This window comes from Triplophysa dalaica, chromosome 23, assembly GCF_015846415.1.
Source record: "Triplophysa dalaica isolate WHDGS20190420 chromosome 23, ASM1584641v1, whole genome shotgun sequence".
Taxonomy (NCBI): Eukaryota; Metazoa; Chordata; class Actinopteri; order Cypriniformes; family Nemacheilidae; genus Triplophysa; species Triplophysa dalaica.
In genome coordinates this window covers 17,581,037-17,594,096 of record NC_079564.1, presented here as the reverse complement: position 1 = coordinate 17,594,096, position 13,060 = coordinate 17,581,037, and the positions used below count along the sequence as shown (strand labels likewise).

At 41.0% G+C, this 13,060-nt stretch overlaps 1 protein-coding gene across 2 annotated transcripts; it reads left to right on the top strand.

Moving 5' to 3' along the window:
* The first annotated feature begins 3,825 nt into the window (after positions 1-3,825).
* lrrc4bb (leucine rich repeat containing 4Bb) lies at positions 3,826-12,753 on the top strand. Of its 2 annotated transcripts, XM_056737952.1 has the most exons (5): positions 3,826-4,180; positions 4,301-4,382; positions 5,910-6,042; positions 6,170-6,440; positions 7,075-12,753. In XM_056737952.1, exons 4-5 carry the CDS (start codon positions 6,198-6,200, stop codon positions 9,007-9,009), a joined length of 2,178 nt encoding a protein of 725 aa, XP_056593930.1. In that variant the 5' UTR covers positions 3,826-4,180; positions 4,301-4,382; positions 5,910-6,042; positions 6,170-6,197; the 3' UTR covers positions 9,010-12,753. The 2 variants fall into 2 exon arrangements, with proteins under 2 accessions (XP_056593930.1, XP_056593929.1); XM_056737951.1 differs by lacking the exons at positions 3,826-4,180; positions 4,301-4,382; positions 5,910-6,042 and having other exon boundaries at positions 6,082-6,440.
* The last annotated feature ends 307 nt before the right edge of the window (positions 12,754-13,060 follow it).

Genomic DNA, 13,060 nt, shown 5'->3' with positions numbered 1-13,060 from the left:
AGCAACACCAACATTACAATAAAAGATCATTTCTATTTATTGATAAAGTTTTCTACTTTTATTTATTGTTTCATGTTCCTTTGAGGCACGGTGGCTTTGTGGTTAGCACGTTCGCCTCACACCTCCAGGGTTGGGGGTTTGATTCCCACTTCCGACTTGTGTGTGTGGAGTTTGCATGTTCTCCCCGTGCCTCGGGGGTTTCCTCCGGGTACTCCGGTTTCCTCCTCTGGTCCAAAGACATGCATGGTAGGTTGATTGGCATCTCTGGAAAAAATTGTCCGTAGGGTGTGAGTGCGTGCGTGAATGAGTGAGTGTGTGTGCCCTGCGATGGGTTGGCACTCCATCCAGGGTGTATCCTGCCTTGATGCCCGATGACTCCTGAGATAGGCGCAGGCTCCCCGTGACCCGAGGTAGTTCGGATAAGCGGTAGAAAATGGAATGGAATGGAATGTTCCTTTGAGATTTTGGAAACCCTCTAAGAGAGTCTATGCATAATCAAAACCAGTAAATGATTCCAGTAGCTTCAAGAAACTCCCACTTCGTCAGTTCTATTGCTTAATGAGAGGTTGCAGAAAACACCAGTAGGAGCTTGTTAGAAAGATTATGGGCCAGTGGAGCATCGAGACAAAAGAACTTAATCTTTTATCATCAAACCGAATATAACAGTTGGTCTGATGCAGAACATCTGAAACTGATAATCTGAAATCAGATAAATGTTACAGAGACAAACATATTCTTATTAAAGCAAAAAACATGTGATGAAAACATGATGGTAACCAGTATTTCTAAACAGTATCAAGACTTTGCAAAAGAGGAATTTGAACAGTTATCTTGATGAACAGCCAGGAACAGGTGTGTAACTATAGCAACTCATCCGTAATCCTGGAATGACAGGGACCTCTGCTGGTGGATCTGAAATCACACATTTCCACACAGAGAGAAGCTGGTGTGTTGACTTGGTGCATCAAATATTTAGACAAACAGACTTGGGAAGAAAACTGGAAATAAGATGAAGGAAAATGTTGTTGCTCAGATGTTGCTCTTTCATAGCTCAGGAGATTTAATGGATTCCTCAGTTGTTTAAATAGGAACTTAGTCTCCAATGTTTCAGAGTGCAATTGTTCAAACACATGAAGAGTCTGGAGTTTAATGTAATGTAAATTGTAAAAGTCAAATAATATGGATTTGAGTAAATTTGATGAGAATGGTTTGAGTTCATATTGGGATCTTTAATTTGATTGACTTTTGATTGCAGACTTGACAAATCTGATCTCAGTTTGACATATTGTTGACATCTCATCTGAAACTCTAATGACAGACACTTTTGTCAGATTCCTGGCTCTTTATCAGGAGAAATATCTGAGACAAAGATTAGACTTGAGCAATTGTTTCATTTGTTCTCTATTTAATCTCATTTATGTCTAGGAGAAATAATTGAGATATTAAAGAGCTCTGTGTTTTTCTGGGTATTAACCTTGTCAACGTTTGGCAACAATTCTTTCACAAAATCTCATTGAAATGGAATAGAATTGCTTGCATTCATGCAATTTAAGTATTATATCTTCATAAAAGCTACCTGAACATAACATCATAACATGAATTTTAGAACAAGTTGTGAGTTTTTGGATATTGACATTTGGTAGAAATCAGCTCTTGCATCCTGGGCTGATAATATGCAAATGTGGATGAAATTTGGTAAACAGGTGGTAGGTATATTTTTCAATAGTGAAACAGAATTTTAGCAAGGATAACATGCTGTCCGCAAGGAGAACTGTCAGCAAGTAGAAACTATACTGCGAAAGAACAAATTTGGTATATAATAAAAAGATATAAAAAAGTTTGTTGTCAAATAATTTACAACTACGGTAAGGGGTCATAAAATCAGAGAGTGTTTTACTAAGATAAAATTCTAAGGAAAAAAATAAGAGATCATTTCAGATGAGCCTTTATTGATTTCTGGACCAATGTGTGTTGAATTTCAACAGAAGCAAACCTCACAAATGACATAGTCTTATATGGTCACTAGAAAAATGATCATTTTAAATATAAAAAGTACATTTACAAAAAACGGAAATCTTTTGAAAGCGGTCTCTTTTATTTTCCGCGGCTGTGTTAATGTCAAGCTAAAATAATTTCTCTCATCCTAAATGTCCATATGTATGAGGTCAGAGCTTCAGGATTAGTATCAGAAGCACATAGCGTTTGAGTGAACCTGACACAGAGAACTCATTCACAACCCACAAACCCCGTCCTTCACATGCGCACAAACACACACACACACACACACACATGCATACATGCATATAAAACCCACCGCCACACACAGCTGGCTTTGACACACCATGGACCGTAACACACTGACACACATCCACCAAAGAACACACAATTGAAAATTGAAGATCATATCCACATGATGACAATTTAAGGACAGACATCAACCGAGCGACCGCTGCTAATTAGACATCAGCGAATATTATTACACGCCTCAAGTTTCAACCTACAGGAGAGAGAGACAGGACACACAGGAGGGGGTTGTTTATTGTTTGTTGATATTTGTATGTGTGCGTCTGTGCGTGTTGTAGGGAATTGAGTGAGGTAAGGAGAGACAGAATATCCACTGCACCACTGTGTGACTGGACTCTTAATGGGTGGGGGGGAGAGAGAGAGAGAGAGAGAGAGAGAGAGAGAGAGATAGAGAGAGGGAGAGAGAGAGGGAGAGAGAGAGGGAGAGAGAGACAGTTAAACCAGGGGTTTTAAAGATCCAGAGACCCCATCATCCACATGTACAACCAGCGCTGGGATCCCCTCCCAAGAAGCAACAGTTCCTAAATATTGTGATGCACCCCGGCCCGTATGATAAGATGGTCACATTTTTAAACACATTTAAAAACATTTATAAAAACATGTCGTATGAATCTTTTCTCAGACTCCTCACTGGACCTTCACATGATCCCTGAAGCTTTAAATGAAGAATTCATCTCATTGCTCAATAAATTACACATGAATGCAATGTCAGAAGCAAACATGCATCATTTTAACAATAATTAAATGATATATGCAATAAAAACTCAATTGCACATATCATTTCAAAGGAGGGTTTGCGTATGGTTTAACCCTGGTTTATGAAACCCTTCTCTTGTGCTATTTCTAACATGCAGTGCCAAATCGTACAGTGTGGAAACCAGGATGAATGAACCTAGACGGTCAGTGGCCCACAGTCACATTAATGTAGTGTTACGAATGACGCTTGTAGATTAAAAAACAACACACACTGCTACACTACGTTAAATTTAGTGTAAATGCAAAATCAATAACGTGAACACCGGAATGTAGACAACCAATTTCTTCAAAATGATTTTGCCCTAAAATAAAAATGGAATATATGATGCAATATATATGCAAGTGTGAATCGCTAACCGTGTTTTATACTTTGTACAAAAGGCCAGATGTCTTATATTGAATGATGCTGGACAACATGGCTCATCTGGTTTTGCACAAACCTGTGAATGCATGCAGTACTCTTGTTTTGTTTTAACTTCTCAACTAAACTTTTAAATCACATTTGTACATACAATTGTAAAGAAAAAAAATATAACATAGAAGCATTTACCTAGGGCTGCCTTTTATCCCACTGTTTTTTATTACAAGATGCCCCCCAACACCCCCTCCAGCTCGAGCACAGAGATGCAGCTGTGCATCACATAGACGGGTGGATGCTTTTATGGATGCATGCATGCATGGATGTATGGAGAGTAGATCGACGCTAATTGGCTACAGCAGGTGTGTTTTGTACATATCTCTTCAGCCTGCCGCCGTATTCAGAGCGGACGCTACGGATTTTACGTAAGATGTGCCGTTACGCTGGGTGCAGCATCCGTCCCTCTATACGGCCACGACGCATACGAGCTGCATGCATAGCGTCTAGAAAAATGCGCGGATGATTTTTTTAGGCTTCGTATACCGGTTCATCGACTAGCGCTCGGTTTCTACGGGTCGCGTCGACTGCATCGTGTCTTTTCATCTCGTATTATTTCTTCAGTGTTTATTCCCCGTTATTCACCGTCTCCGCGCGCAACTGACGCGCTCCGGATCTGTTGGAGACACAGAATCAATTGAAAAAACGGAGAGCGCAAAACACCATTAGGGGATCCGTCGATTTGGCGCAAGGAACTAAGAAAAGGTAAAAAGACTGTCGTTTTATCACATGCTTTGTCTCTATAAGCGTCTGTGGAATAATGAATAGGTTTGGTTACAAATGCACGATAATGTGTGATTGATTGGGATTGATTTGGTTTTCCAGAGGTTGCCACATGGTTGTGAAATTTAACATGCGTCTTTAGAAGAAGATTTGGATAATGTCACGGACGCATGAGAGAAGAACGGTAAGACGTCTCATTCAGCATTCCTTTCACGTATTTGTATTTATTTATTTATATATTCCATTTACTTATTTGGGTATTTATGCGTATGAATGTGCTGTGTAATTATAAAAAATGACATTTTGAGGAATCTATTTGGATGCTGTTATGGAAATAACGCTTGGAATTGATTTGCATTTTTCTTTTTCATTATCAGACCAGCGCCGTGTGCCATTTTGTTGCGCGTCTTCGTGTGCGCGCGAGCGTGTGTGTGTGTGTCGGGGCCTCACTTGTGTATTTCAAACGCGTACGACGGTCTCCGTTAAAACGACGCCGCAGTCACTAACGCATTCAAATGCATACGCAACGATTTTCGGTCATGTATGACTGTAAGACCCACTGCAGTTGCCATCTTTTATTACATGACGGAGATCATTGGCTTTGTGTGGTAGATTGTGTTTTAAAAGGATTAACACGTAGACTACGTAAACAATATATTCTGAAATTGATATTTAATCTTTGCATTTGTCTCGGGCTTTTTTGGCCTGTGGATGTGTTTTAAGAGAGCCGTAGTGCAAATAGAGCGCCGCCACCCAACCGGATTCCGACACCCAGCATCTGCAAATCAATTTAGCGTTGTCATGGTTACAGTAAAGCTGCAGCACCGCACCTGTGACACACACACATACACAGAGAAGATGCGCCTACGTGTGATGGGCAGAGATGCTACAGCCATATAAGGACGTTTTGATATTAGTTCACGTTAATTATTTGAATTGTATTGTTGCATTTGTAAGAATGTTTTCCTTTGGATTCTTTTGAAATAACCTGAAGCCAAAGCAAGTGCTGACTTGTTCGTAAACAAGTCAATTATGAATTTATGAGTTGAGACCTGGCAGATTTTTTGTAGAACCAAATAAAAATATTATAGGTCTAATTCAGTTTTATGAATTTGAGAAGGCAGCGTGCAAGGAAAATAATAAAGGGGCTACAATTATTATTATAAGAATTATTATTATTGTTATTCACGTGAAAAGACTGTATACTTGTATGTAATGAATATTTGCTAAAAATGCTTTGTTGTTTCAACCCACAGTTGGGTCCAATATGGACATTTGATGTTCATTTAATCTAAATGTTTAGTTTGTCTTTATTTGAATCAAGAATGGCTTGAAACTGATATTTTTAGATTCCATAGCCATTGTTTTGTGTGCAATAGTTTATATCTGACTAGTTTACAATCAGTGTTCCATAAATGTTATATTTGGCTCCTGGTACTTTTCCTAGGCCAAACAAATAGAATTAAAGAAGTTCAGTTATGCACCTTGTCAAGGTAAGAAAATAACTAAATAAAATGAAACAAGAAAATAGATTATAGTGTAAATGTCTTGAAATGACAGTAAACAGTTCCTCTTTGACTGGTCTAGAGGTCACAGGTTTTAGTTGCCGAATCAGTCAGCCATCACATCCTTAGCAATGTGAAATATGATAAGATGTACATATATGCAGTTTTTGACCTCTCTCGTCCTCTCTCTCACCTCTTTCTTTCAGTAAGCAAAGTCATTGCTGACTGTGATGATTCTGATGGAAAGCAGAAGATTCACATAGCAGCATCCAGTGCTGTTATCAACTGTGTGGATTCACACTTGGATGCCACAAGTTACCCGATTACCCGAAGTTGATAGTAAAAACAATGTTTTTCTTTGTGTTCTTGCACATTTTTTATAGTTTGTTCACTGAATGTTAAATAATAAATATGAAAAATTAAGTTTGTTCATTTTTGGTTCTTACTTTCGTTTTGCCTTTTTTAGGAAAGGGGCAGGACATGACCCAGTTGCCATGCATGCTGCTATGGTAACAGGCTTTTTTAGCCCTTCCCCCCTCATCTGTTTGGTCCAGCTGTTGTTGTGGCCACACCTTCTTGGACCTAGATTGGCTGAGGCCAGTCCTACCTGCCCTGCTCCCTGCAGCTGTTCAAATCAAGCCAGTCGAGTCATCTGTACCAGAAAAGGCTTGAATGAAGTTCCTCCGAGTATCTCGTCCAATACTCGATACCTCAACCTACAGGAGAACTCCATACAGGTGAGCTCCCCAATACACTACACAAGTGTAACTTCTTATCTAAAACCATGACTGATGTGAGTTACAATGAAAATGACTGTGCTATACCAAAGATATGATAGATGAATGCTTTGAAATCTCACACATTGACGCCAAAATAAACCTTTCTACCAGGTTTTACCAAAAAAATAAGGTCAAAAGGACAAAATTAGGCACAAGACAATTTGAAAGACCACCTTTAACTACAATAAACTAAATATGATTACTGTAGTTAAACCATAAGCTAACCATGGTTATACATGCAGAAATAAATACACAAGAACATGGTTACTACTGTAAAGTACTGTTACTACTTTTACTATAGTAAAACCATGTTAAAATTTGTCAGGGCAGTATTTATTGCAGTACTGTCCTACAAAAATCAAAATCAAATACTTTTCTAGGGAAAATAATATGACAAAATTGCGCAAATTGACAAAATGTAATTTAATAATAACCTTTAGTTTAAGCATATTGAACAACAAACACAATTTATTATACTTTACAAATATTGAAATTTTAGAAAACAGTGTTGCTGTGCTAGACGGCCAATATCAGTGAACATCCAGAAGATGCAGTTCCAGTTTTAATCTGTTTTCTCTCTCTGTTTCTGCAGGTGATCAAGTCAGACACCTTTAAGCATCTAAGTCACCTGGAGATTTTGCAGCTGTCTAAGAACCAGATTCGTCAGATTGAGGTTGGAGCATTTAATGGCCTCCCCAATCTCATCACGCTGGAGTTGTTTGATAACAGATTGCCACTGGTTCCATCCCAAGCGTTTGAGTACCTGAGCAAGCTGCGTGAACTCTGGCTGAGAAACAACCCCATAGAGACGCTGCCAGCTTACGCTTTCCACCGTGTGCCATCCCTGCGGCGGCTAGATCTTGGCGAGCTACGCAAACTGAGCTTCATTTCAGAGGTGGCGTTTGATGGGCTGGAGAACCTACGTTTCCTGAATTTGGGCATGTGCGGGCTTAAGGATGTACCCAATTTGACACCCCTCGTGCGGCTGGAGGAACTGGAGCTGTCGGGCAACCAGCTGGGTGTGGTGCGGCCTGGATCCTTTCAGGGTCTAGTTTCCCTACGTAAACTATGGCTTATGCACTCTCGGATTTCCGTCATCGAGCGGAACGCCTTCGATGATCTCAAGAACCTGGAGGAGCTCAATCTGTCCCATAATTCTTTGCACTCGTTGCCCCACGATCTATTCACCCCGCTGCAGCAGCTGGAGCGTGTGCATCTGAACCACAACCCGTGGGTCTGCAACTGTGATGTTCTATGGTTGAGCTGGTGGCTGAAAGAAACCGTGCCTGATAACTCCACGTGTTGTGCACGATGTCACGCGCCGCCAGGCACCAAGGGCAGGTACATCGGAGATCTCGACCTGCGAGACTTCACCTGCTACGCACCTGTGATCGTGGAACCACCTACTGACCTGAACGTGACGGAGGGAATGGCCGCCGAGCTGAAATGCCGGTCCGGCACATCCATGACATCCGTTAACTGGCTGACCCCTAACGGCACCTTCTTGACCCATGGTGCGTACAAGGTAAGAATCTCTGTGCTGCACGACGGCACCCTGAATTTCACCAACGTGACCATGCAGGACACAGGGCCGTATACCTGCATGGTGACCAACTCTGCCGGCAACACCACCGCAACCGCCGTGTTGAATGTTTCTGCTACCGACCCAGGCAACGTATACAGCTTCTTCACAACTGTCACTGTAGAAACCGTCGAGACGGTGCAAGGCGGACACGATTCGGCCCAGCAGTTTGTCAATGAGACCTTCATCAGCATTCCAGGGCCGACGCCTGCATCCGTACCAGCAGGTCCGACCGGCTCCATGCTGTCCTCTCTGTCGCCCAGAGCAACCCGTGCCCCCGATCGCCCGTTCACCGTGTCCATTACAGATGTGGCCAACCTGTCGGGTCTGGAGGACGTGATGAAGACCACCAAGATCATCATCGGCTGCTTCGTTGCTATCACCTTCATGGCGGCTGTGATGCTGGTTGTCTTCTACAAGCTCCGCAAGCAGCACCAGCTTCACAAACACCACGGCCCGGCACGTGCCATTGAGATCATAAACGTCGACGATGAGCTCGGTTCTCCGGGAGGAGCAAGTGGCATCACAGGAGGGGGCACCGTCCACATGGGTGCGGGGATGGGCGGAGGAGGCGGGCAGAGTCCGAGAATCCAAGAGCCTGAGATCATGACCCTGCCGAGTGTCGGACAGTCTGACCACCTGAACCATTATTACAAAACACATCACTTCAACAACAACGTGCTTAGCCTGAACATGTCCTCAGGAATGCTCAACAACAAACCTAACATTGGGTCCCAAAATAAGGCTTCGACCCTGAAAATGGGGATCGCTTCTGGTGACCACTCCAACCCCTCTTCGATCTCGCCGCCCCTGCCGATTCCCATCCCGATGGCCATGACGTTCCATGGAACTCTGAAAGGCCTTAGCCACGGTCCCAACATGCAGACTGAGCCTCTGTTGCTGTCCAATGGCTCCAAGGAGAGCGTTCAGGAGACCCAGATCTGATCACACTTACAGAAAGGGAAGTAGACTGGTTTTTGTACCAGTGGAACGGTCTTTGACATTATGGACTCTTACGGAACGCCCTTCCGTTCCTTGCCAAAAGATGCAATGGAATATTCCATTCAATGGACAGAAGGACAAGCTTTTACACACGAAGTGGACATGGCGCGATTGAGTACACACGTGCCAAAGCCAGCGTCTTTTTTGCAGTTCCTATGAGTTGTGTCCACGTATTAAAATATAGTCTATATTAAAGTAGTGTAATTACATAAATGTTGGTTTGCCACAGCGTAACAATCACACAGATGTACAGCAGCTTACAGACCTGTATACAAACATACACACATTGACACTTCCCGGAGGTCATTGCTCATCACTAGGAGGTCATCCTCACTAGGTAGTGTACCTGTGTGTGTGTGTGTGTGTGTGCGAGGGACGGCTTGGACTGAGACTGATTTGGAAATAAAGACTTGAACCGCTGTGATCCAGAACACACGCTTACATTCCCTCTGCTTCATGACGCCATTGGAATCTAGCACAAGTGAGAATCCATTCATAAGCTCATTATCTGAATCCGAATACCACAAGACTCAATTTCAGGGTGACATGCATTTTCATCACCGTTCTAGAAGAAGGAGAAATGCATCTTTGGCTACGGTACCCCCCTCACCTCCCCCCGCGACATGCCGTGCATATGTACGTTTGGAGAGATCTTGAGTGGCCGTTCGTTCTGTTTGTGCCAAATTGAAGAGCAACAACGATGTGTAAGGGCTATTTCACTGGCGTCCAATGTTTATTTTGATGTGTCTGGAAGTCAATGTGAAATGCCGTTTTGGACCCGTTTTGCTTTCATATTCTGATGAATTAACAGGATATGATTTTGGGTGGACTTTATTGGTTACATTGGTAAGCATAACAGAAGCGACATTTCCCATTACGTTTTGGTTAAAGATTACAAATGCAAAGACGTATATAAAAAAATCTAATGGGATTTTAAGCTCTTATTTAGGCTTTCAGATATACCGAGAGCCAACCAAGACATAATTTCAGAGTGAAATTTTAGATTTTTAAAAGGTAGACAGTGAAAGATGAAATGAATACGCTCAGATTTTCCAGATGAACGATTTTGCAATATAACGCGATCTAATGTAAAGATTTTCAAGTATACTGTTTCTAGATTGAATCAGTGGTCCGGGGTGAAGATTTAAGCTTCAGGGTTTAAATCTAACGCAAGGGAGCCATACATCAGCTTCTAAAAGTCGCTGCTGACTACATAAAGCATTTTATTGATCAAGGTCTTCATCCTTGAATGGCTTTGAGGTGTGTATTAACAATGTGCAATGTGCCATTAATGGAGTACACATGTGTGTATCATTGTAAGTGCTGCATTAAACTTGACTCCGTTTTTCATTTCCAATTCACCGTTATCTTTTTATCAGGATGATGTTGTTAAAATTGATCTTTTTTTTTAAACAAATGAGTAATGACGGTAACCTGCATAAATCAAATGACACGAAATTTGACAAATTGGGCAGTTTGTTTCTGCATTTAATCTACTTCTCCAATGAATCTTTCTCATTTAGGAAAACCTTTTCTTTTTTTTAAAGCGCTGTATATGTACTTCAGCGATCGGAGGACGTGATCCCCAAAATCAGCCTACAGTATGTCTGCCTGCTATTCTTCATAATGGAATTATAGGATAAACTGTTTTCTTTGTGTTTTTTCTTTTCTTTTATTGCTTTCCACATTTCTCCCTACAGTAAAAAGGCTGATTGTTTTTGAATATCCACTGCGGTTGCCTAGCAACAACATCATTGCCAGGAAACGCTCTTTAAATCTTATTGTAGTGCCTGACCGTCATCTGCTGATGGGGAACATAGGTAAATCATCATTACGTCAGTACAACATAAGTAAAAGGTTAGTTCATGTGAGGGACCTGTTCTCCGAGTGGGCAACAGCAGACAAAACTAACGCACATCCATATTGTATGTGTGTATGTAAATTTGGAAAGATGTAAAACAAACACGCAAAATTAGTCTATTTGTTTGTCAGATTTGACTATTTTAGTCTATCAAGTGAAAGTAAATGGTTACCCATATGACAACATGCTTTGAAGACTGATGAAGGTATGAACTGAAGGAGCCAGTTATGTCACTCCCGCCAAAAGTTGATTTTTCTCTTGGTTTTAAGGTGCCTATGAAATAGCTCGACACGTTTTCTGTATTTTCTATTAAAAAAGGAAAGGTTTGGGCTGGAGTTTGTAAAATATTTCGAAATCTGTGCCCCCTAGATCCATCTTGGGCCTCCCCAGGGGACCACGGCCCCCAGTTTAAAAAAACGCTTTTCTACGGAGCAAAATGAGTCATGCGTTGTCAGTGTTTTTGCTTGTTTTCTTCCAGAAAAATACATTTTAAACTTGTATATCTACCTAACATCTTTTAGGAGTTCGCAAACATATAACATCTACAAAACACAAATTTTAGTTTCATGGGTTCTTTAATAGTTTGAGACTGAGTCCCATCTGACTCACCGATTGATATTGTAGACAACAAGCTTATTGTTTGTTTTTCTCTATTTCTTGTGTTTGAATGTGATCATGTTCAGATCTCTGCCGTCCTTTAGCAGAAACCTTTCCTCTTTCTGCAAAATCTTCTTGATTATGTTTTCGAGAGATAATTCATCTTAAATTCGTCCCGTTTCAGAAGACTTCTAGCCCTGAGTTGGTGAAGATGTTGCAGGGTTGCTGTGTTTTCAAGCGAGAGGAGGTTGTTTCTGGGCACAGACAGATTGTGTTTATGGACTGTATCATCACTCTGAATGTGATGTGTCTCTCTCTCTCTTTCTGTCATCATCTCACGCTGACCATGTGTTCATGTGTTGCCATGTATATAATCTAAAGATGTAAATAGTCTCTATTTTTTGACTTACCATGAGCAGAACACAGTTCTTCAGGATTTGAGGCAGACTTTTTGGAAACTCTGCGTTTCTCTCCGTCTCTCTTAATGGGTGAATCTTGTTTAATCATGTCCAGGTCACATTTCACTCGAATATGCAAAATCAAAAGCCAGAAATGAAGCCTATTTTGAGAAATATGATCAATTTTGCATTGTGACATTTTCATGACAACTAAACACATTTAACTGTTTGATAAAAATCTATATAAAAATAGTTTTTGATACTCATGATTTAAATAATCTACATCCAGTCATATTTTTTTTGCAACAACAACAAATACTACCATGATGTATAAAGTACTAAAATATAAAGAATAACACACAAGTTGTCATGAAAATGATTCACAATGTAAAAAAGAGATGTTTGGTTATCCTATCCTTAAGCAGAATATCATTTCTTATTCATTTGTGTTGATGATGTGTGGGTGTGAAATGTGATCGGGACATGTTTCTGACAGTTTGATGGGTACAGTATATATTTCTCTGCATCTGCAGATCAACACGTTCCCCGGAATCAGTCGAGATCTTCATCTCTTCTGCAGTTTTACATTACAGTATGGCTCTGTTCCATTTAGCTCTGTTCTTGATTTGTTTACTTATTTATTTGTACTGAATATTTTGAGTTCCTTCCGTTCTGTTCTTCTGTGTTAATGCTGTGAAGTTCAGCAGTGGAGAGCTAGTGGATTGCCCATCGGTTCTGGGTCAAAGGTTGTGGCAAATGCTTAACTGTGCGTGTAAGCCTCTGCAGTATGCCATTCACTACACGGACGGTCTTTACCAATAAACATGGACATTTTGGCTTTAGAACCCTGCCTGTGTGTCTTTCTGCATGACTTTTATTATACATGACGTGAGCTGGTTTTGTTTTTAGGACCTTTGATCGCCTGATATACGTGTATGTGTGAGATATCACACTTCTTTAAACAGTCAAAAGTGCCGGGGAGGGACCAACCCTTGCCAATGAGAATGTAAAATACTGTATGCATGTGAATTTTTTAGATGCATTCAGGTTTCCTGATGTTTGTCATTGGAGGGATTTGGAATGACGGCCTCATTCAGTGGCTGAAGTCTGACAAGTATTTACAACACTGAAATTCTTT